We start from the raw sequence: 25,210 nt of genomic DNA, 5'->3' as shown, positions 1-25,210 counted from the left end.
GCTGAGTTCTAAGTGTGGCCTTGGGAGAGACCACAGCAAGGACAGCAGCCCAGACTGCCTTCATAGATGAGCTTGGTCAAGGAGAGGGGCGCTGGGCCTGCCACTCACTTTGGAAGCAAGCAGACAGTACTCAGTTCATCCCTGGAGCACTACACCTATCTCAGAGGGCAGAATGTGGATTCCAGGTTGTTTATTTGTATGTACAATAAAGCTCTGCTTGGACAAGCACAAGACCCAAGATAAAAGCAGTCAGCTAGGCAGCATTACCACACATACTCCAGGAACTGCATGCAAATGGAGTGTGCTTTAATTGCTGTGAATGTGGTCATGGCTGGTTATTTTACTTCTAGTTCACTCAGAAAGCAAGCATTAGCCTTTCCTGTGGTGGGGCAGCATCAGACAGATGGGTTCTGGTGTGCCTTCTGGCATGCACTAGCTGTGGAACATGGGATTATCTGGGGTTTTGTCTTTCTAAGTAGGAGGGGAGGAAAAGAAAGGAATGCCTGCCTTGTTTTGATGCAGTCTGTTCTGACATAGAATGAAATTTATAGCCTATTGGTTTTCTCATTGTTTGGGAAAGAAGAAACATATTAATTCTAATTCTGCACCAGGGCCGCCCAGACAACTGGGAGAGGGAGTGATTTTGACTTACACTATCACAAGTTGGGCAGCAGAATTTTTATTAAATATAGCAGGGTAGTATTTGTGTTTAATTCAGATTTGAGAATATTTTCTCTGTGGCCAATTAAGAGTGTGAATTGCTGTGGCATTGGGCATCCAGTATGGCCTGCTGACTTTCTGTGCCTTCTCAAAAAAGGAGACTAATAGTAAATGAGAGACAGGCTAATTTTATTTGCTAGTATTTCCTGTTGGGTTTAATATCAAAGTAGGACAGTGTTTTTTGCCACAGGACTCAAGAGTGGGCAATTTTGAAATCTGTGTTGAACTCAGATGACTCAATGAGACTCCATTCCTCTTTCAGGTGGTTCAGAGGCTCAGCAGAGCTGGCCAAGGGGCAGTCATTGTGAATAGTGACCAGTGACTGTCCCAGGCCAGGCCAGAGGTCCCTGCCTGGCAGCAGTTGGGAGCAGCTGCCAACAGAAGGAATGTTCTAGCAGACTTCACAGACTAAATATTTCTTGTTTCCTGTCCTTGCAGAAAACACCTTTTGCAGCGGTGACCACGTGTCGTGGCACAGCCCTTTGGACAACAGTGAGTCTCGAATCCAGCACATGTTGCTGACAGAAGACCCCCAGATGCAGCCGGTGCAGACTCCTTTTGGGGTGGTCACTTTCCTGCAGGTATGGCCCAGCCACCATGGCTCCCACTGCCACCTCCTGGGCATGCAGTGCAGCTAACATTGCTTTGAGCTATGTAACTCAGAGATTTATTATCCTGTCTTCAGTTTCAAACATGAACATTGAAAACAAAATGTTGAGAGAAACAGTTTTAAAAGCTAATGTAAAGATAAATGAAAATTAATTCTATGGTAATATTGCTAAGCGATCCACTGGTTTGAATGCCAGGAAGAGAAGAGTTTGGAGCAGGACTTGGAGCTGTTTTAGCAGTACTTGATTGCAGAAATGTAGCTTGCAGTACTGACACAAAGATTCTTTAGAGGCTGAGTTTTTCTGTATTGATCTACTGTTTAAGAAAGGTTCAGGTTTGCTTTGCAAAAGAAACACAAAAAAAATCCCTTGTGATTTAACTCTGCTATTCAGCATGGAGAGCTTCTGTGGCCAAACAGGTTTGCTTGCTTTCCCAAAGTCCTTCTCAGCGATGCTTCTTAGATAGGAGCTGCTTTGGATATTTTTAAATTGCATATTGGGTTAATAGCCTTAGTGGAAGACTGGCATAGTTTATGCCAACTACTGATTTCTTCATGCTCCGTGGAAAAGCTTCCATCCTGTGGGAAAATGCAAGTGTCTGTATTTTACAGTTTAAGCTTCTAGTTGCACCCATTTGTCTTTGGCTGTAGTTGCAACATGTAAAAGGAAGTTCTGTTACCACAAACCTACACAAGACAAGTGCTCTGCAAGGCTTTTCTGAGGTGCCCAAATGTCTGTGTTTTATCAACAAACACAAGGTGGGTGTGAGATTAATTAGTGCAAGGTGAGTTGTGGGACCTGGAAGGAGAGACAGAGCCAAGCTAAGCCGGATAATGCCTGGCTGACTCTCCAGCTAGTACTGTGTTAGTCCTCATCTCTTCTTTAGTGCCCAGCTGTCTTGAATCAAAGAACAGTCAGCTTGCTGCCTCCTGAGGCCCTTGGCCTCTAATCTTCCACAACACATAAAGTTGACTTGGTTTTCCCCTTTGTTTGATGCTTGTTGTTATGAATTTATTTTGACCCATGAGGATAAATGATTACAAAAAGCAAAGAATGAACACAAAATAATTTCCTGTTTAGAGTCCTGATGTTTGTATGTAATTAGTGAGTGAAGGCCCAGGGAGGGGTGTCCTGGGGCAGGGCTGATTCAGGCTGTTGATGAAGGAAGCCTGGAACATGGGTGGGGATGAAGTGCACCTCCAAGGGCTGGGTCCTGACAAAGTGAACTGTGCAAGGGGCAGGAGAGGTGGTGTGCAGAGCTGGGTGCCTGCTGACATGAGAGTTTTCCATGTAGATCTCTATCAGTGCAGTTATGTGCTTACAGCAGAAGGCACATCCTTCACTCTGCTTGCTGCTCCTCAGAGCTTAGTTTCCAGTTTTCCTCTTTTCTGATAAAATATCAGTTGAACAGATTTTGTTGAAAAATTCTGTGTTGTTGGAAAAGAAGAGTATTGAGGAAGAAAATAGAACGCCGTGGCAGAAAATATTTTTCATCTCAGGGCGAATCGTTGTTCTCAAAGGCATAAACCAGTGGTTGATACAGCAGGAAAGAAACTGCCTTCTGCTATCAGCTGAAGGGTGTTTCACCCCTTCATTTGAAGCAGCTGATCTCAGCTGCTGTTAGAGAGACATCTGGTATTGCTCAGTGTGGCAGCTCCTATCCTGAAAAGCAAACACATCCTGCATTATACAGGAAGGCAGAAGTGTGCAGTTGCCTCTAGTGACAAGTGGATTATGTGGTGTGTAAGCAGCTTTACTTTATGGTGCTGGGTAAGATGTAACCAGTCAGCAAACTGAGTTGGTCAAGGATTTTATGAGCACCAAAGCAATCCCATGTGGCAGCAATTCCCTTGCCTGGTTGAGATTGCTTGTGCAGTATTGCATTTGCCTCTAGCAATCGGATGACAGAGCAGTGTTTGTATGTGCTTAGCCCCTAAGCTGTCTTGCTCTGTCCTGTCTGTGTGGACTTGATTGAAAAGTCAAGCAGACTAGTGTATAAACCCTGATTTGTCACCAGACCCTCTTCATTGTTAAATTCACACACTCTTTACAAGATTAAATGTTACATGACCAGAGTGCTTCACATGGTAAGTGGGGAGAGAGAGAACAAGATCTTGTGGGATCCCACTGTTGTCTCAGGCTCCATTTGTCCTGGCATATCTGGTTAGATTAAAGAAATGGTGATTCTCTGTATGTGCACTGTTTGATCCAATACCTTGTGGCACATTTTCTCCACAGTTCTTTCATGGTTCCCACCCAGTTTAGTATGTCTGTTGTTATTTATTACAGATTGTTGGGGTTTGCACTGAGGAACTGCATGCAGCTCAGCAGTGGAATGGTCAAGGGATTCTGGAACTGCTTCGGACTGTCCCAGTGTAAGTGGTCACATAGCTCATACAGGGGAGCATTTCTATAGAGAACAATTCAGTTGTTTATTTTTATTAACAATCTTTAACTTGCTGGTGAAACTTATTTAATCTGTGCTGTAGCAAGAGATGGGAATTCACTGCAAATCTGTTCTCACGCACAGACACTTAGATGGCAAATTAATGCATGTGGAAGTCCACATGTTCAGGGTGAAATAGAATGAGGTCTTGAAAGCTTAATTTCCTTCCTCTTATGCCTGCAGGGTTTTCTCATTGGTTCTTCCTGGGATAACTGTTACTGGTGACCTTGCTGTTTAGTTCAAAGAAAGGAAGGAGAGGGTCTGGCTTACAAAACTGTCTGGAAGTACTGTCTAAAAGTGAGAAAGTCACTCTCAGCTTGGCCCACTCTTGGAGGGCCAGTTTGCAGCAGGAGGAGCATTCATGAAAGTGAAGCTCATTATTTTGCCATGGGAGAAATAACAAAGATGATGTTGGGTTGAGGAAGAGATGGGTTTTAAATGGTAAATGATATGTTGATGCTTTGCTGCCAGGGTGCAGCTAAATCTTTTTGGCTTGCAGGTATTTTGCTTAAACATTTTTAAATTCAGTAGAAGTTATTGCCATGTGATTGTAACTCAAAAAGCCTTACTTTTTAAAGCAAAATAGTTCTGAATATTTGTTTCTGGGCACAATAGTACACTCTCTAGTATCACAATAGCCTTGAATTGATTGATTATTTGGAAGAGCTGGACTTTTTTAACTTGAACTTTTCCCTTTTAGGCACAAGTGCAGATAATTCATGCAAATGCCCTAGAGTAGAGTGAATTTGTCCAGCTGCAAGCTTTGTTTCTGTGTCCCTGAGACAATAAACACTGCCTGCAGCTCCCTTAGCTCCTCTAAGTCAATACAGATACAGCACCTCTCTCCTCAGTCTGTTCTCATATTGATTTTTCGCTTTTGTGCTGTGGTATAAGCACCTTTCCAAGAAAAAAATGAGACCCAAATGTGCATGATTTGAAGGCAAACCTGCAAGCTACTAAGCCATTGATGTGGAACTGGGGTAAAAGTCTCTTGCACCCCATTGAGGCACTGTGGCAGGTCACACCCCTGCAGTTAATAATTCACAACTACCAAAGTGATGTGAAAAAACAAGTGGCTATCCATGCATCTGAAAACCTGTAAAATATTAATCTTTTTTTGCTCCCACTCTTAAATGTTTTAGGAGACTAACACAAACTAGGCCAGAGGAGGGGGCTTTTGACTGCAATAACAAAGTATCTCATGAAAAAAATGAATTTTTTTATGGCAGTTCCAAAAGACTTTAGTTTTTACTTCAAATGAAAAGCACTATCTAAGGCTGACTTTTGCAGTCTGGCCCAAAGTGAAGTCTGAGTATTTCCTCTTCACAGTAATCCGTTTTCTATCACCTTTGTTGGGAAACACCTTGAGCCTTCCAACTTTTATTGCTAATGATAACAAAGATTTCCCTGAGCCATCTGAGTACTTGGCCATGAAGTACCAACTGGGTAAAATGTCTGTTGTGATAGTATTTATCAGAGCAATAAGCTCTTCGTGGCACTGAACATGACTGCCAATCTTGGCAAAAAGAGCAGTCCCACTGGGGCCCTGCTCTATTCTTAGATATGTAATAGAGGAATAAATCTTGACTCCATGCCTTGCCCATCTTTCTTTGAGTCAGGCTACACTGGACTTCTCAGTCCCAGTTCGTTTCCTGTAAGATTAAAACCCCTCTGTCTTGTGTGAGCAAGGGGGCCTGCACAGGGGATAACAGCCTGTGTCAGTCCTGACTGCTGTGCACGTCTGGGTGCTGCCAGACATGAGCTGATTAACTGCTAGGTCATGGAGGGCTTTTATTATTTTTTTTTTGAAAATATAAAGGGCAAATGCATGCTGTGGGATGTATACACCACATAGAGGGGTTTCTAGGCTTATTTCAACCCTTATCTTGTGCTTCCTTGCAGTACAGGTCCACTCTGATGACCCTGCTGGAAAGTTCTAATTAAAGGGCTTGTTTGGTTCATTGCCTGTCTTTCTTTGTAGAGCTGGAGGTCCCTGGCTGATAACAGACATGAGAAGAGGAGAGACCATATTCGAGATTGACCCACATCTGCAAGTATGTCTTTAGTTTATAAAATGTCATGTCTCTTGTAGGAGCCAACTGTTCTAATATTTTCTGTAAAGGTGCTTGGATCTTCTCAATGTTTTATAATAATCCTGGAAAAGTCTTAGAAACTCTTTGCATTCTTAGAGGTGGTTCAAGAGGGATTGTCCAGTCCCACATGAATGGCAGGTCTAGGAAGAAAGATAGAGAAGAGAGACCAGGAAAATGGAATCTCCAATTTGAGACAAATTGGTAAAATTTGGACTGGTTATTTTAGAAAGGAGGAAGAAAGAAGATGGAAGACAGAATAATACAAGATTTAGGAATGGTACACCAGGAAATTTCTCCTTCCTTTTATGTGCAAGTGTAAGGAGATATGACATGTAGAAATCTCAAAACTAACTAAGTACTATTTTTTCACAGCGAATGTGATAGTGTAGCTCATTCCTGTAGGATATCACTTGAGGCCAAGTAGTTGGTGTGGACTGAGAAATTATGGGAACCCAAAAGTACCACATGCAGTTATTAATAATCCATGCAGGAAGAGGTATTAAACCTTCTTCTTCAGAGTGCAATTTAATTTCTGAAGTTTAAAGATAAGAACAGGATCTCTATGGAGAGGTTACTGTACTATGGACTTGTCCTGATCCATGCATTTGGGAGACAGTTCTGCAATTCCTTCAGCAGAGCTGGAGTACATGGTACTGGAGTACATGTGTCCCCAGCAAATCCAGTGTGGTGCTGGCCATGTTTCAGTGAATCACTGAGTATTTGCCTTTAACAGAGAACTTATGGCTCAGCCTGGTAGGGCACGTGCAAATGTGCATGTTTTGTACAAGCAGTTGCTTATGGTCTGCATGTCTGTATCTGATTATTCTCAGTTGCCTCACAGCATCTTTTACTTCGAAAGCTTAAGAACAAAACCAAATTCTACTTTTACTGGTTTTAAGGATTTGTTCCTCTAGAATAACCCCAGTCTGAGAAACACAAAAAAATGTTCTACAAATGTTCCACAGTGTGGGAGCTAATACAACTGAAAGTCCCATAAAGTTTTTAGACTTTCCGGAACTATGCCCTCTCCCCTCCTGGAGGTGTTTCTGTTGTCTGCACACTGGTGATTCCTAATGATAACAAGGTTTTCTTCAATTTACTGTAAATGAAAAATAGCTCAGCTTACTGGAATCTGAGTCAGCCAAGGCAAGTTAAGGCAAATAAAAGAGTACCTCTGCCTCACCAGTGTGTCCTGCTGCTGAAAGCTCCTACGTCTGTGGTCCTTCCGGACTTCCTCACATGGAGCACATTCCTGTTTCTGTTCTCTCTTGCCCTTGCAGAAGTGCAGATGGGCAGGTGTGTGTGTGCACACCTTCCTCCTGCTCTGCTGCTGCAGCCCCCAGGGATTCATAGAGCAAAATCCGCCCCTGAGTCCCACAGAGAGCCTCTGCTGAGTGCAGGGAGCCAGGCTGTGCCCGGCTGCCTTCAGCCCTGTCATGTGCCTTCTGCTCTAATTAGTGGGGAAAGGATAAAGTGTCATTTTCTTGGTGTTGGTAGAGGGTGTGTGAGACCAGAAAGGCAGCAGTGAAAGAGAGGTGGAGGGGAGGGAGGGAACAGGCAGAGAAACTGGACAACTTTCTTGGGAGCCAGCAAGCATGTTGTCTGCCTGGGAAGCAGGCAGAGCTTGTTTGGAGGCTGTATTGTGTCTTGTGGGAATTGGTTGAGGCCTAAACTCAGCCCTGGCAGCAGGAGCTGTACTTTCTGTTCGGAGTTGCTGAGAATGGATCCCAACTAAGATGTCATCCCAGGATGTCGGCAATTAACACTGTGGCAACGCTGGCTGTTTTCTGTTCAGCCAGGCTTCCCTGTAGGCCATTCAGATTTCCCTGGCAGCACTGTCAAACAATTCCTGTCGGTCCCCAGCTCTGTGCCGATTCTCAGTGCTTTGCTTCTGTTTAGCAGATATCTCAGAAGAGAATAAAGCTGATTTGAATTTCCTGAGTTGTGGTTGCCGCTCTGCAGGTCACACTGCAGTGCTCTGGCTCGTTTAAAAAGGGATCAATGACTTAGAGCCTCAGAGCATCCCTCCCACATGCTGAGAGGAAAATGGGACAGAAATATCCTTTCTTTGAGGAAGGAAAGAGCTGAACCTCCTTTGCCCTGGGCTCCTCCAGCCTCCTGTTCATGCTGCCCTTCCAAGGAAGGAAGAACAGCTCCTCAGTCCAGGCAAATCTTTGCTGGCTAAAGGTGGGGTAGAACTGTGCATTGCCAGAGCTATGAGTCTACACTGATTGGGATTTTTTTGACTTTTCCCCTTTTAACATCAATACTTGCGAACATTATGAAACAGGCATGCAAATTAGGCTGCCTTAAGCCAGCTTGTTTCCATCAGCTCCCCTTGATCTCCAAGGGATGCCAACAGAGCAGCACTTCTTCCCCTGAGGAAGTGCTCTGCAAGCCAGCTGAGCTGCAGATGAGAGTCCTTCCCCTTCCCCGAGGCTCTGCACTGTGTCCGCAGGGTCTGCCTGGGAGTGGGGCCCTGGCTGCAGGGATGGGGGAGCAGATGCCACCAGAGCCTCACAGCCCTCTGGCCTCTTCTTCTCCGTGCTCAAGAGCAGGTTTGGTGGCTCTCCCATGCTTCCCCAATGACTGGGATAAAAAATAACTTTGCTGAAAAGCTACACCTCCCCAAGCCAGCTCATTTGGGTCTCACAGAGCACCATGGAGGGTTCCCAAAGGAGCCACGTGCTAAATCTCACTTAGAGCATTGTCTGCATATGTAGGAACGGATGTATTTTTATTTCTTTCCCCACAACTTCTATTTCTGGGTGACACAACTAATTTTATGTTTAGGATAAAACAAAAGAAAATCACAGCAGATTTATTATTTCTCAGATTTTCCTATTACGTTTTCAAGAAGCCAGTTTCCCCTGACGCTGGAGGAAGATCCTAACAAGGGGAGAAAAACAGAAGAAAGGCAGTCTCTTGAATACTTAAGTCTAAGTCAAGACTGCTCTGGTCCTGCAGTCAGCCACAGGCTCCTACCTCAATTTTGGGCCAAGGAGCAGGTTTTGGGAGGTGATCCAGACAAAAAAAAAAAGAATTGGCTCAAGGGAAGGGATAGGAGCACATGGAGGAGGGTGGGACTGCAGTCATTGCAAATTACATCAACTTAAACCGCTGTGCAACCACACCCTGAATGCTTGTGTTTATCTTTGAGCTGCTCAAATCCTCTCTTGAAGGGTCACAAGAACAGGCAATGCTCTTCCCCGGGTGCAGCATGCACATCTGGGCAAGGGGAGGGATGTATATGGGTTTAGTCTAGAAACTGTTTCTTTGGGACAGATTTTGCAATGAGCAAAATGTTCACACAATCTCATCTTCAGTGGCAATGTCAAACCAGAGGGTACTTACATGGGGTGGAGAGATCCTCTCCCACTGTGTATGACACCACTCTGCTCTCTCCTCAAATCTTGAAGTTTCTTGGGACTGCCTGCGTCTCGAGGTGACACAGATGTATGCAGAGAGATGCAGATCTTGCTGGTGCCACTGAGCAGTACCAGAGGCAACACCCCTTCAGAAAAGGGGAAACGAAACCTGGCTGGTTCGGTGCCAGGGAAGAGGTGCCAGCCCTTCCTCGGTGTAGCACAGCCCCGAGTTTGTTCGGCTCAACATTACCCCCTTGTGGGTCACAGGTGGAAATTCAGACTGATGCCCATGTCCAAGAAGGTGGAACTTCCTGTAGAAGTTTTGGCTGTAGCTTAGGGCAGGCTTGCTAGTAACAGATGCACATGTCCTTGAGAAAATGCCTGGTGCCTGAGAGCATCCAGCTGCTTATGATTGGTGTGTGACACCTTCTGAGACCCAAACACTGGTTATGTGCTTGGGAAGTCCAGCTTGCAAGGGAGGGAATTTGTTTATTTGCCAATAGAGAAAGCTATGCAAAAGCTTTGACATTGGGAACAGACCTGTGTCTCCTTGCACGTCCAAACTTGCATGTTTGTCCTTTATGGGGACACCCCAGCACATTGGAAAGCAGGGATTCTCTGGGCAGTTTGCAAATGATGAACCCATGTGAATGAGGAGTGTCTCCATGAGCTGCGTTCATTGTGGGACTCCTTGGTAAGGTTGGAAAGAGAACTTTAGTTGATCAGGGGTTTCTTATCATTGACATATAAGAGATTGACTGCCAAGCTGTGTTTCGTGTCTTAAATATTTCAAGTTGGTGTAAATCAGTGCTAACAGTGAAAGAAGCAATCCTGCACACCCCAGGCCAGTGGTTTCCACCTTTCTCTCTCCCTGCTTTGTGCCTGTCAGGGGCACATAGTGAAGCACTGGGGACAGGGTGGGATTTCAGACCAACTTGCTATGGAAAAAGTTTGTTTGGTTCAGAGTGGCTTCCTGATTTGGCTCAATGTGCAGTTGCTGTTTGCTGACACAAAGCACAGGGTCCAGAGAGTGGAAATTGCCCACAAAAGGGGATCTGCAGGAGCTGGTGAAGGTTGGGCTGCACCATGGTGAGCTCCAACTCAGGCTCAAGCCACACTCAAAAAAAGTCTTGGTGTTTTGAATCTTTTCAAGCAGGAGAGAGTCGACAAAGGAATTGAGACAGATGGCTCAAACCTGAGTGGAGTGAGTGCCAAATGTGCCTGGGATGACCTGAGCCGGCCACCAGAGGATGATGAAGACAGCAGGAGCATTTGCATTGGGACCCAGCCTCGGCGGCTCTCTGGGAAAGGTGAGAGGTCCTGGGCCAGGTCACTGTCACAGCCTTTCAGTTTCTGTTCTGCTGGGTCTGGGCAGTGCACTGAGCCGTGCTGCATCCTTGAGTTCATAACAAACCCCACAGCCATTGGGAGGCTTGGTGTGTCTCAGGGCAGCAAAATGGTTTTTGGCCTCTTTGAAGAAGGCAAGAGAGAGAAAAAGAGTTCTTGGCATTATTTTGTCTAAACATTTCTTTCAGTTTTTAGGTAAATTGTAATCTGAATCTGCAAAGTTAAACTGAGCACCTGCTGAAACCAGGACTGTAAACACCTGCAAGGTGAAGCAATTTCATTTTCCCAAGCTGTGTTTCCTTATTAGCATTATCCCTTCTTGGGAAGCAAGTTGGACTGACACTGCACATTGCTGCAGCTGAACTCAAGGAATTTGTGCAAATACAGAACTCTAAAAAGAAGAATTAAAAAATCGTGGAGTTTCCCTTTGCAGTGAGATGCCTTCTCAGGGTAGAGATGTCATAGCCATTACACAGGCTTGAAATTATGCATGTTACCTTTCAAATGGGTGAAGCAACATAAAATTTGAGGGCTTGAGATTTCCTGGAATCAACAATGGTTTCCACAGGAATGGCATCTGTTCTTAAATCCATGGTAAAAATTAGTTAAATGCATACAACCTGTCTTCTGGCTTCTGTGCAAATATTTTGAACTGCACTGGATCTAAAAAGGCTGTTTTGCCTCAGCCTTGAAATGAAAAACTCAAGAGAGGTATACATGATGAAATTTGTATATTCTTCAAAAGATTTTTAAATAATTTGGGTTTTTTTTTCTCTACCTAATTCTCACATTTCTCAAAAATAGATGAGGAAACTTCTAAAAAAGGCAGGAAAGCTTCCTATTGAAAGTATTTGGCCAGCAGACATTTCAGAAAAAGGCAGAAGTAAAAAGACTTCATCTGAACTGCATTATTTGGAGCTTATTTTCAGATGTGAGCTTGAGGCTAAAGGTTGCCCTGCATAAAAATCCCTCCCTTTATGAATCTTGTTGTAAATTAATCAACAGATTTCCAAAGCCAATTGCAAGAAACTTGGAAACCTTCGTACATTCATTTGGGAAAGGAACAAGTTCCTGTTATGCCTAATGGGAAAAATTATTTCCAGTACAAAGTCCTGGAAGTGTCAGGAGGTTCTATGAGAGTTAGAGAACCAACAAACACCTCATTTATGAAAATTTACAAAACTACTCAGAATTTCTTCATCAGGAGGACTCAGTACCAAAAATTCCATCTCTCCTTGCCTGACATAACAGTGAAGCCCAAACAAGGGAATTCAAGCTGACATTATAAAGTGAAATAACTCCTAAGGAAGTTCAGGAAAGTGCAGTTAAGTGTTACCCCATAACATTTCTACACTTACTTCTGAAGGGGAAAAGTTTAGATGAAACACACCTGATGTCTTCTTGTGTCTCTGTTGTTTCTGGGGAGTCTAAATCATGCTAAAAAATTCTCTTTGCAGATACAGAGCAAATCAGGGAGACTTTGCGGAGAGGGCTTGAGATTAACAACAAACCTGTCCTACCTCCAATCAATGCACAAAGACAGAATGGGTTGAACCTCGACCGAGCACCGTGAGTTTCACCCTGCACATTCACATGGTGGCAGAGGGAGGCTAAAGAGCTCAGCATGGAAAACAAAGAGAAGGTTGGGTGGGGAAAAACTTGGCAAGGGGAGAGGAAAGCTGGCAGTGACCACTTGCAAAGTGCAAAGATGGGTGGAGAAGAGTTGTTCAGGTTGGATAAATGGGCTAGTACTCAGGAGGGCAGCTTTTTAGAGGGTTTTTGGACAAACTGTGCTAATGCAGAGTGGCTCTGACTGTTCTGTAGAACCTGCTGTTCATGGTCTTCAGTGTTTGAATTCAGACTGGAGTGATGCCTATAAAAAGTACTGTGCTGAAAAGTGCTATGGTATCAGTAGAGATAGGTGGCATAGGTGACTGCTGATATTTTTTCCTGAGTATTTTGTTTTCAAGCTCATAATTACAAACCTTTCAGTTAAAATGTTGATTTTTTTTTAAGCGTCTTTGATCTTGCCTTGCTAAAACAGGTGGGCTCTGTCAGTAATTACATGCCAATAACACCTGGGTCTCTAATAACAGTAGTCTAACAGATGATTTAAGTGGGACCAGGGTGGCCCATAGATCTCTCTTGTAACTTCTGACTTAAGTGAATCTATTATCTGTGTCTGTCTTTCTGGGCTTCTCCCCTTCCCCTCTTAGACTTCAGGTGCTAGTTCAGTGCCTTCCCATCAATTTTAATGCTCTCATCTAAATGATACAGAAAGACACACATCTTTGCTGCACTCTTTCTTCTTGGTATTTCCTTTGGTTTCTTAGTCTCTGATGAACATCTCTGCCTTCTGCTTTCAAGAGTAAAGATCAGCATGAAATCAGCACTTCCCTGTAGTGCCAGGCAGGGACAGCACCCTGGTCTGTTTCAATTCCTGTTTCATTCTTGATTCAAACATTTCATGAGAAAAATATTTCTTGTTGCTGTCCTTTCTTGTTCCATTTTGTGGGTGACTTCCGATATGCTGAATAAATGAATGTTTATGAGTTGCCTAATCCTTTGGGGGAAGTATTATGTGTCAAATGCTGATTCTTTTTGCTAATATGTAATATGAGATACAGGTACTTATATTAAAAAAATCTCAAATGACTTTATTATTGCTTTAGGAATAATCTTACTTTTGCCATATAGTAATTATATGGAGTCAAATTCTGATCTGACTCGGGTTTTGAGTAGTATTTCTCTGCCTGCAATTTGGTCACATTGCATCATTGGTTGGTCCCACTGGCCCCCACTGAAAAAGTATAAAATTATACCATGTAATTTGCACCAATCACACCCAGCCTTGGAGAGCTCAAAAGTACTGGGCAGGATTTCTCACAGATGCTGGGCTCCTGCATGCATCTGCTTGCCCAGTGTAAGCTCTGAGTCCTCAGTGGTTGAGGGTGGCCACAAACATTTTGGGTGCACATCAGGTCAAGGAGGCAGCTGATGGGTAAGCCTTAATGCTGGGAGGCAGTTGTTTCTTAGATGAGAGAGCTTTACATTATTCAGGGTGAGATAAACAGAGATACATTTGAGACAGAGTGGTGAAAGGTTAGCAGAGGTCCAAGATGAAGCACACAAATATTTACCTGGGTTTTTAACTGTTCTGAGACAGAGGAAGGAAGGTCAAATTCAGAGCCTCACATCTGTAACAGTGCTCTTTGTTGCAAATCTCTCTTACCTGCAGCAGCTGCACACTCACCCTGCCTGAAGCCTGAGTGGCAGGAATGGCTGGTTCCCAATGTTTGCCTCCTAGGAGGTCAGTACATTTCCCTGAGGTCTATGGTTACCACTGGGGAAACTGATAGGTCGCCTGTTTCTCCATAAGCACTTCAGTTAAGGAAAGACAGCTATCAGCTGTGTTACTGTGGTGATACTATTGGAGGCATAGGGGAAATCTCAGTTTAAAACAGTTGTGTGTCCTAATACTTTCTTCCTCCATCTTGCTACATGCTACTTTGAGAGGAGTTTGGGAAAGGTCTTTTTCTCCTTGTGCAGTTGTTTCTCCTCTCCATGTAGCAGATACAATGGGACTTGTTCAATGCATTGACCATACCAAAAGGGATGGTTTGTGCTGGAAAGCAGTGTTTACTTACAACCTCTGACTAACTAGTACTTAAATCAGACCTGATGATTACTCTTACTGTGGCTAAATCTGATCAGTCAACGCATTTTCCAGAACAGTGTGGTATAGATGAAGCAGAAGAGGAAGATCTTGTTATGTCTCCGCCTTCCTTAGCACACTGTCTCAGCATGTCTCATGCATTTGAGCAAAATTGCTCAATGTGCAGTAAGTACAAGAGCATGATATGGAGACTCTCATCTCCAGCTGCTGCACAGGAATGTAACTGAGGAGCTCAGCTTTTGCATGCAGTAATGTATCTACATCCATGTTCCCTGCAGGTACCTGCAGGGGTAAAGGCTGAGACACAAAAGGCACAAACCCAGTGCAGATATAACTCTTCCATAGGACTCCTGAGCACCTGAGATGAAGGACATTTCTGTACGTAGATCTTGTCCTTTTGGTGCGATCCTTGCTTGCATTGCTTGGGCCTGGTAGGGCTGGGGCTCAGGTCTGTCCTATGCTGTAAATCTTGTGTAATCAAAGGCAAGTAATTTAACTATTGAGCTTCAGTTCTGAATCAATAAAATGGGACTAATAACAATGTCATCTTCTTGAGGCACCACAAGGATAAATATGTTAATGATTACGAGGTGCTGGCTGATGGGAAGCAGACTTGTGTGTAATCATATCCTGCACTGTACACACCAAATCATAAAAACTCAAACCTGTGGTTCTTTGCAAGGGTCCTGTGAATAACTAGTGCATTAGAGGTACTTTAGGAACTTGACAGAAACACTCTCTTGGGGCATGGCAAATTGTTTCAAATCTGCTTTCCGTAGGGAGCGCTGCAGAACCCCAGGCTGTCAAATTTGCACCCAGCTGACAGTAGGATGTTAAAGTCTGACACAGACTCTAAGGGCTTTGTGTAAAAGAGGAATGTGCTGTTTATTTATCATGGATTTGCAACCACCAACTGCTTTCCTAGTCACTTTCTTCCCTTTCTTTTATCCTAACCCTACCACCCACACACAATAATCTATCAAGGTTTAAAGCAGACAACCTGTTCTGCATTCAGCATCACAAATAGTATCAGAAACACTCAAGCTTTTGAATATTTGTTTGTATAAAATGTAGAGGATCCAGATTCCATATACATTTCCCAGTCTTTGTATAGTTACGGTTTTCAGTGCTTATGCAAAAACTTCATATTATTTGGTTGGAGATAGGGCTTGATTCAGTGTTTTGGCTCCAGCAAAGCATATACTGACATGTTAAGCGTGCATATTACCAGTTGTTCACTGTCCCAGAGTCGTAAAAAAAAGTTCCTTTGGGAAAAAGCTGGTTTCTGTCAAAATCCTGCTGGGCAGCTGTAGTACTTTGATTCATTAGTGTTATTACTGTAGACTGTGTAGCCCTTTTTCTCCTAAGGATATGAATAAAAGCACACTTAAAGCTTAAAACTGCATTGGACATCTGTTTCTCAAAATGACTGTTGGCTCAGTTCATAAGCAGCCATTAAATCAGTTTGTACGTATTAACAAAGGAACATGTGAATTAATCTTTGGAAACATGACTGATCATTTTGAACATAGGTAACTGAATACTCTCAATTACTACTTGGAGAAATAAGACGTGCATGAATACCAGTGTGCGTTTCAGCGACGCATTATTTGTTTCTTAGGACCCATCAGCTTAGTAGGTGCTGCTGAGACACACAGAAAGGCAAAGCTCCCAGTCTTCTGAATCGTGTAGATTGTCTCTTGTTGGATACAGAGAACTGTTACCCGTAGGGGATGTTTAAATGTCAGACTAAACACTGCTGCTGTCAAGCCCTCAGTGGGCTGGAAGCTCCAGATGTCAAAGTTCAGTGACACTTGTGGAGTCTTGCTTCAATCGCTATTTAATTTCTTGATGTAATAATTTCTGGGGCCGAGTCTTTGGTTATCTTGGTAATTAGCTCTGTGCTCTCCTGTGCAGTAGGTGAGTAGTATCTCCATGTTACACATTAGGACAGCAGAGTTAATTTGCCACAGTTGCAGTGAGAGCCAGCACTGGGATAGGGGAATTCTTGACCTTTTCCACCCCTCAAGGGCCCCCTTGATCATGCAGCATTGCTGAAATTGATGTTTTTCTGCCTCTTGGCTGACTCAGACTGTTCTACTGTGAGTTGAGGCATGGAGTAGAAACCTAGTGCTAGCACACTGCATTACTGCATGTGTTGAAGCTAAAATTATCTGTGATTGTTGCATTTCATTGTGCCAGAATTCAGGTGTGCCCACGCACACCCCAGTGTCTGAACATTAGGTTTGAGTGATAGAAAAGGGTCTCCAAAGTCTGTATTACTTTGATAAGGCTTTTCCATCATGTCTCTGCTGTTTATAGCTCTCCCCCTTCTCAGGAAGGATCAAGTGGTGTGGTTCACATGCCTGACTCTCATATTTCTGTCTGGGATTTCCCAGGTAATTGTGCTGGTCCCTTATGTATGATGTCCCATTTGTCCAGGGACCCACAGAGACCTCAAGTCCCATCTGCATTCAACTTCTAGGCAGAAAGACAGTATGAGTCTAGGGAAACCTGAACATATGGTAGCCCTGTAGCCATGTGCTAATTCCATCCAGCCCTGAACAGTTTCCAGCTGTGCAGGGAAATGAAGGCAGGTTCCTGGCAGAGTAGGGAACAACCCTCCGGCAGGTGGGGCTGGCAGGACTGTCCTGGCAGTGACCTGCTGGAGCTCTGCGCTCTGAGCATCTCAGGTGATTGCCCTCCCCTCATGGGAAGAGTTGTGTCCAGAATTCCTCCTGGGATAACCCCAGACTATCACATGGTGTGCCTGGTTTGGAGCACATGAGTAATAGTGGCGCTGATTCCAGGGCTGGAGTCCACTGCTTCTGGAGTTCTTGGTAAATAGGGCACATGGATGGAGCAGCACTGGGTTAATGCACATTAACAAGCTCCATCTGAGCAGCGTTTCTGAGGAAGCTCTGCCAGTAATACCAAAATGTAGAATTTGCTTGGAGGCGAGTCTGCACTTTGCTTCTCCCAGTTGCACTGGGTTTTCATTCTGCTTTGCTTGGGCAGAGGGAAGCTGTTGTCTTTGTAGCTGGTTTCTTGTCTTCAGTTCTTGGAGGCAAACTTTACATAAAGAGGAGCATTTCTGCATTCTCTGAAGCTGTCTGGTTCTGGCTAGGCTTTCTGATTCTGCAACCACTAAGCAGTAAGTTTCCAATCCAGTCCTGCTTATTTAGGCATGCTCTCTCATCGAGTCGCCATTCAGTGGTGTCCTGGTTGAGTCAGGAATGCTGAATGGAGGGAGGCAATATACTTTAGGGAGTGTCTCTCAGCGTGAGGCTGACTGCTGGGTGACAAGATTGCAAACTAGAAAAGTAAATGTCTGGAAAACCAGTGTCAGTAGAAGTACAAAGCAGTCACCATGCTAATAATTTGCACTCCTGCATAGTTTTCCCCATCTAAGAATCCGAAAGTGCTTTGCAAACATTGACTTAATCCTTGCAACGTCCCTACGTGGAGAAATGTCTCGGTTTTACAGGCACGGAACCTGAAGCATAAAAGAGTTGTTTGACTTCTCTCATGAGTCTGCAGGGTGCCAGTGGCACAGCCTAAATCTCTCAGTTCTACTTCAGCTGCAGGTCTTGGAACAGTCTGGCCTCTGCAAGCTCTGACAGTGGTTATTATGCAGCTTTCCAAAGGGATATGTGAGTGGCAAGAAGATTGTTGCTACTGGCATTGTCCTAGCAGCCCTTCCCTGCCAGGAAATGCACATAGAACATCGTCACCATCCTGTTTAACCAGGCTGAGGAGCACCCAAGTCTGAGCACTCGGAGTGGGCTTGTCTCAGTGTGACCACGGCAGGAGCTGTGTAACCGTGTCCTCCCCAGTTCTGCACTCGCCCCTGTGCGTGCCTGACGGGTGCTGGAACTCTGTGTGCCAAGGTGCTTAGGGCTCTTTCCCACAGCTGCTGGTTTGCCCTTCAGGGGAAACTGTGGGAAAGAGACTGAAAGATTGTTGGCACTTAAGTGATCTTTGACCATATCTTCATAAGGGAGCGAGGAGGTTTGAAACAGCCACGGTTGGAAAGGGAAGAAGGGGGAGTGGAAGGAGGGGGCGGGAGGGGAAGAAAGGAAAAGTGGCCCGACCTTTCTCTCTCAGCTGTGCAAGCCTGCACTGATGGTTTGCATTTGCTAACTCACAGTACTGGATTTTATATGGAGAGAGCAAGGAGCAATGACAGAAACTAACTTCAGTGAGGCAGTGGGCACCCACTCCTGGAAAGGGCCCCTGCCATGGCCAGCTTCCAACAGCATGTCCTTTGTGGTTTCGATACCTGACAAGGTAGCTTGGAAATGCAGCAAAATTATGCTCCATATCAGCAACAGAGCTTGGAGGGGAACAGAGACTTCCTTCCTTGACAGATCCATGAGATCAAGCGCTCTGATCATAAAGCAAAGCGCAAATGCAAGAATAAATAAACCTTTCTTAATCCAATCAACCTGGTTATTCTTGAATCCCATAAAATAACTGCCAGTGGTTGCTTGAGGAGTTGTTATAAACATGACTTATAAGGAGGGGACATCCAAACTTTGTGCAACCTAGCGATTGCATTGGCGATTTTCCAGGATCCCCAGGGGCTGCTGCTAATTGGCATTAAATTAAGCAGGTTGCAGCCACCCTTATCTTTAATACAAAGAGAGGGCCCCTGGGAGGCTACAGGTTCCAGCGTGTGGCCTTCTCACATCAAGAAGGAGCACAGCACACTGGGACATCGAGTCTCCTCAAGCCCTTTGCCCTTGTTGACAGATCCGGGGAAGCTGCAGGCCACACTGGACACCTTTACAATGGCTCGATCATGCTCTCTTTCTTAGAAAAAGAGAAAAAAAATCAAGTATGGCTTTGGTTAAGTTCATGTTAATCAGCATTCATGAGACTTAACAAAAAAACAACAAACATAATTTCCTCCCTCTCTCCTCCACCCAGAAGCAGACTACTGGTAGAAACTGAAGCTGGAAAAAATAGTTGAAAGTCAGCTAAAGTCACCTTGGTAACTGCAGCAATACACTTGCCCAGAACAGGAGACATCAAACCCAACTACAAACAGCTTTAAAGAAACAAAAAGAATGTAATCATCTAAAGAATTAATCTGACAACTGCCCACGTTTACACCTCCCACAAGCTCCCAATCAGAGGGAAATGCGCTTTAATCTCCTCCAACTCCCCTCCAGTTTCACAAAACACTAGATGTGCAGTCTTTAAACTGGGGCATTTCCGGCATGCTGCTTCCATTTAAATCTGCTGCCTTTCCTAATGCAGCAGCCCTGGCTTTTGCAGAGTTGTTTTTTCTGGACACTGAGAAACATGAATTTTTTTGTGGGGGTTGGACAAAGTATTAAATCTGGCATAGACAAAGTTTGCAACATTTTTTGTGATAGTCAGCTAGATCTTAGTCATAACAAGTAAAACTCAACTGACTCTTGCTGCTGATTTATTTGGTGATGGGGTGGAGGAAGCAAAGACTTACGGGTAACTGACAGTCGTAAAACCAGGGATGTTAGTGTTAGAAAGCAAACTTTTTCTCCTTTTTTTTTCTAACTCTGAAAACTACAAGCTGTGGATGTCAATGTGTGTTAGGATATGAGCTTTTTATTAATAACAACCTAGAGGTCCTGCTGACCCTTCATCTGGGTGATCACCCTTTGGAAGGGTCAGCACAAGGATTTCCAATCCCAAAGAGAGAATTTTAAAGGGTCTTTCTTAGTCCCCGTGTCATGCAAGATTTTTCCAAGTCTGAAAATGATGGCACTGTGACCTCCTAATGTGTTCTGTGCATTCCACTGTATACAATTCTTGTTTAGAAAGGTCTACCTTAGACAGAAGGTTATTTGGTTTCTGCTATTGGAGTTTCACCCTTAATTTCAAATACCTGAAATTGTGTGAGCTCCTCTGAAGGGAAACAAGAGACACAGAGTATGAGTATTTTGGAAAGGATTAATCCTTTCATGTCATTCACAGAATTGACTACCATTTTGCTTCACCTTTTTGACAGAAGGGCTGGTTACTTATTAATGTGAAGTCATAATTATTGACAGCCATAAAGTCATGACAGTTCCATTTGATAGTTATACATTAGTCAACATCTTCTCTTGAGCATGTAATGACAAACAGCATTTGTTGGTTTTAATAGGACTCAGAAGGCTTTGCCCCTTGCCTCCAGAATTATTGTCGTCATTCCTATTATTGCATTAACAACCGGAGGCTGTTCCCCCTCCGGACTGCAGCCCCATTGTGCTCGCAGCTGACTGGCCAGCATGGTGGAAACCTAAAAACCCACCTTCAGCTCTGAGGGGTTTGGAGCCCAGGGTTGTGGGGAGCTGTCCTGCAGCTCTCTGTCCTGCTAAAGCACAAATCTCACACCGGGAATTGCCTGTGAGGCTGTTCTGTGATGTCCCCATGCCTGGCACGCTTAGGCAGGCCAGGTGAGCAGGGCACAGTCTCTTGTCTGTAGCAGTAACATTGCTGTAAAACTCCTGATCCACTCCACAGTGCCTAAACTCTGGAACTGCATTTTGGAGTGCAAGTTTATGGCTTGCCTGAAAATCATGCTTTGCTAATGGCTGACCCTTTTGGTAGGGGCTGATAAATGAATGATTGGAAGCTGTAGACCACAGGCTGACTTTCCCACAGCTCACTGTGTATATAAGATCTGATAAGGAAGTTGAGACAAAGCTTAGCTTAAGGTCAACTGATCATTAATCAACTGTAACTGCACTTCTCAGGTAATCAGCCTGAAAAATGCTGGCCTGCTCCACTCTTTGAAGACCCCACCTAGAAAGAGCTATAAAATGTTTGCTGAAGTAGATTAAACACAACTTTAAGTGCCACACATAGACTACAAAGCATGTTGTGGCTTTGCTTCAGGGTTAACCCACTTAACTGACACTCTGCTGACTGTCAGTCCATCAGCCCACCCTGTGTATAAGCTGTATCCTGATGTATCATGTCCCTGCTGGATACATTACTACTTTTGTGTGTTGCTAAAGAAGAAAATAGGGCATGTTTTACAGTTTTTATCTTGCAGAGAGCTGAGCTGCTCTGTTATCTTTTTTCTGCATGTCTCTGACCTGGCCATGCAGTGTATTTTGCAGGTTGGACCATGAGATATCAGAGTTTAGCTGTTTCAGATTGGGCACTCAGCAGCATGAGTGAAGGGCTCCTGTGGGACTGGGTGACCCGGCAGAAGCAATAGGCTGATCTGCATTGGAACTCACACTGAACTGCGCTGCTATGTGTGTGGCTGGTGGGAGTAATTTTGGGACAGCTCTCAAAGGTAAAATCAAGTAAAGGTGTCATCTAGGTCAGCTCATGAGGGTGAAGCTGATTCTTTACAATCGTTTCCAGATGTACACTAAAGACAGTTCAGCTTGGATGGAGGAAGGATCCAGGCTTGTTTTAACAATGTTCCCAAATGGAGCCACAGCTTGATAGCCTTGTTTGGCTTTTGGTTCTTGTGGCACAATGGAGGTACATTGCAATGTGGAATCTCAGTGCCCTCCTGTTTTCCCTGTCCCTCTCCTCTGGCGATTCTGTACTGTATAAACTATCTTAACAAAGTCTTACCTCTATTAAATTCTTGTGGAATGCCAGGTGACAAGAATATAAATCACTTATCAGACACTTCTTATCAGTCCATGTCATCCATTAAAGTCATAACCCATCCTGTCCTTTATTCTTTGTTCCAGACTGTCAAGTAAGGGATCATGCTGGTGCTCTTTGAACATATAAAGTGTTTATGGTCAAGTATTTTGAGATAGATCGTTTTATTATCTAGAGGATTTGGTCTGGCAAAGTTCCTAATCATGTAACAACATAACCATGTTTTAGCTTCAGAATATGCTGGTCTTGCAGAAATGAAGGAATAAGAAAGCAAAGTTACTGTTGTCCTAAAGCAGCCCGACTTACAAGGCAGAAGAATCTGTGAATCTCCTACTTGTCACATGGAGAGTTTGTCTTCTGGCTGTTGCACTTGTTGCTGGAAGAACCAGGAGATTCTCAAAGCCTTTTGGTTGAACTGTGCAAAAAAAGGCACAAAGGACTAGTCTTTTGTGCCTTTTTTCCTGCAGTCTTTCCTGCAGGCCTGAAAAATCCTGAAGATAAAGCAAAAGTAGGAGGAAGGACACACCTGGTAATTCTTCCAAACCATTTTATAGGGTTTAGAGTTCTCTCTAGAGACTTTAGTTTGCTGCAGTTCTTTCCAGATTTTTATTTTTTAATACTGGGAAGAAATGCACCATGTATGTGCATCAATTCAGATCCCAGGTTGTCAAATCAAGGTGAAGAGCTGCATGCTGGGACTGGTAGTCTGAGTGAGGCTGTGTCTCTGCAGGAGTGGTGAAAACTCAGATGTGTCTTTGTCTTCATGACAGTTTTTTACTGAATCCTTCCATATCTGCGATCAAAATAGCACACAGTACTGGAATCCTGAATCTGTGCATTTTGTCTGTTCTCTCAGAAGCCGTAAGGACAGTTTGGAAAGCGAGAGCTCAGCAGCCATCATTCCTCACGAGCTGATCCGCACGAGACAGCTGGAGAGCGTGCACCTGAAATTTAACCAGGAGTCCGGAGCGCTCATCCCCCTCTGTCTAAGGTGAGTGAGTGAAGCCATCCTCCTCCACAGCCTGTGCTGACATGCTGCTTTTGCCTTGTGGCATTGTTTCACCATACAGACGTGCATGCAATGGGTCTATAAAGGCCAGAGCTTAGATATTTTGCCAAAACACATTAAAAACAGATGATTCTTTGCATGATTCTGTGCTCATCATGTTAAGATTGTTTCTCATTCTTTTTACATCTTCCAGTGTCTTTTGAGTGCTGAAGCAGGACAGGGTTAGTATAGGGGCTTTTTTATTAGTTTAATGCTAGCAACCCTGTGATAAAGAAGGGATGTCTTAACATACTCTGTCAAAGAAATCCCTTAAGTTATTCATTCTGACTTATGGACTCAAATAAGTGGTTGTGCAAAACCTGTTTGCAATCAATTTATGCATGCAAGTGTGGATTTTAGACAAATTATGTCACATGACTGAAGGAGCAACACATTATGTGCATACTCTACACATTTTCTTTTGAAGGTTCAGTCTGTGCATATCACTGGCTTCTAGTTTTCCATCATTTCAGCTGGCATTATTTTTAAAAATCCCTGTGCAAATGTTCTAGTATCTTAAGATAAAAATGAACTGTCATGTCAAGACAAATGATTGTAGGTGATTGAGTTACTTTAGCTTAATGAGTTACATGTTAGTAGTATCAGAGTTATCAGCAGCAGGTGCACACTTGCCTGGGCCTGTTGAGAAACCAATGGGAAAGTTAATGCAAACATATTTTATTTTACATCACAAATGTGTGAACAGTCTGTCCTGATCAGTTAGCTCATCTGACCAGCAGTAACTCCCCAAGCAACTGTGACTCTGGTAGGCACTAAATATATTACCTGAAGCTTTCCCTCTTGGAAGCCATGCATGGGTGTCACAGATGCTCTGAGCCGAAATACAGAGCCGTGATTTTCCCTTGCAGTGAATGAAAAAAGGGAAGTAATACTGTAGATGGTCATGTCAATGGTCAAAACACACTGTATGTGTGTTTTCTAGGCATTTGCTTAAGTAATACAGGTGACATTTGTTAAACACCAGGACAATGGATTACTAGGTGTTGTCACAGAAATGAGCCTTCTTAGAAATGTGTCTTCACATTCCCACACAATGTGGAGTCTGGATTCTCTTCTGTAGTTTCCATCTTGCTGGAGAACTGTCAGTCCCCTGCCTTTACATACATCAGCACCTCATCATGGGGATAGGCATGAAGTGAGATTTAGTTGTATTCTAGCTCTGTAACAAGGTCCTGAGATTAAGGGTGAAGATGAGAGGTAGCTCCCTGCCTCAGAAGGAGGCTCATCACCTGCTTTTTGGTGTAAATCATTCTTATATTCCTGAAAAATATATTTGCTGCCTTCAAAATAGTTTCCCATGCTGATGGCAGAAACAATAGCGACGTATCTCCATGGTTGTGTTGAATGCTGTGCACGCCCTCTCAACTCATGCACATGTATTTAATTCTCCAGGGGAAGGCTCTTACATGGACGGCACTTTACATATAAAAGTATTACAGGAGATACAGCAATCACATTTGTATCAACGGGAGTAGAAGGAGCCTTTGCTACAGAGGAGCACCCCTATGCAGCCCATGGACCTTGGTTACAAGTGAGAAAACCTGTCTCCTGATTTTCCCCTTTCCTCCTTTACTGTGACCTAAAAATTATCTTGCTAGGGGCTTATGTTGTTTAAAAGTGTAACAAACCTGTATTTTCTGCTGCAACATCTCTCAGCTCTTGCACAATATTTTCAGTAATTATGGCCTCAAAAAATAATGGTGAAATGCTGCTATTTATATTAGTGGAACTCAAAAAGATAATTGACTGGAAAATTCAGACATCATCTGTGAATACAGTAGTACCCATTTCCTGAAGTTGGTGAACACTTTACAGGCTGTATTTATTCTTGATTTTTTCCAGAAAGGAATTTGGGGAGGCAGAGTGGAATGACCTAAACAAGAATGGAGCCAGGGCAGAAGAGCTAGAAAGCTGTGGGACTGTGATCCTGCAGAGCCAAGATCTCAGTTTGATCATCCCTAACAGGAGAGCAGCACAGAGAGCAATGCCTTTCAGTTTTAGCTCTTTTCTATTGATTCTGTGATAAAAGCTTGTGGTTGCTTGAAGCACCCACACATTTTTGCACCCACATGTTCTTGGTGTCACAGATTTTCCCTGGAAAATCCCCATCTGCTTGAAGTTGAGGGTCAGCCCTAGAGCAGTAATGCACTAATGATCTGACAGTGTAGCGCTGTTCTACCCTTGAATTTCTTTATGGTTATAAACATATTGTGGAAAAAAATCTTGAGGGAATGTGTTAATGCAGAAAAGCTCATTTCTGAGGGACTATGTGTGCAGT

The 25,210-nt window shown here is 43.8% G+C and overlaps 1 protein-coding gene across 1 annotated transcript in view; it reads left to right on the top strand.

Moving 5' to 3' along the window:
• Positions 1-25,210, top strand: part of SUFU (SUFU negative regulator of hedgehog signaling) — an 87,789-nt gene that overhangs the window by 40,900 nt on the left and 21,679 nt on the right. Inside the window, exons 4-10 of the mRNA XM_031062222.1 lie at positions 1,159-1,301; positions 3,618-3,703; positions 5,756-5,828; positions 10,392-10,545; positions 12,040-12,151; positions 22,720-22,854; positions 24,325-24,463. Coding sequence (XP_030918082.1) covers positions 1,159-1,301; positions 3,618-3,703; positions 5,756-5,828; positions 10,392-10,545; positions 12,040-12,151; positions 22,720-22,854; positions 24,325-24,463 — 842 coding nt within the window. The remainder of the gene's footprint in view (positions 1-1,158; positions 1,302-3,617; positions 3,704-5,755; positions 5,829-10,391; positions 10,546-12,039; positions 12,152-22,719; positions 22,855-24,324; positions 24,464-25,210) is intronic.

Source organism: Geospiza fortis, unplaced genomic scaffold, assembly GCF_000277835.1.
Source record: "Geospiza fortis unplaced genomic scaffold, GeoFor_1.0 scaffold130, whole genome shotgun sequence".
Classification (NCBI taxonomy): Eukaryota; Metazoa; Chordata; class Aves; order Passeriformes; family Thraupidae; genus Geospiza; species Geospiza fortis.
The sequence above is the reverse complement of the archived record's forward strand: the minus strand, read 5'-3'. Positions and strand labels throughout refer to the sequence as shown.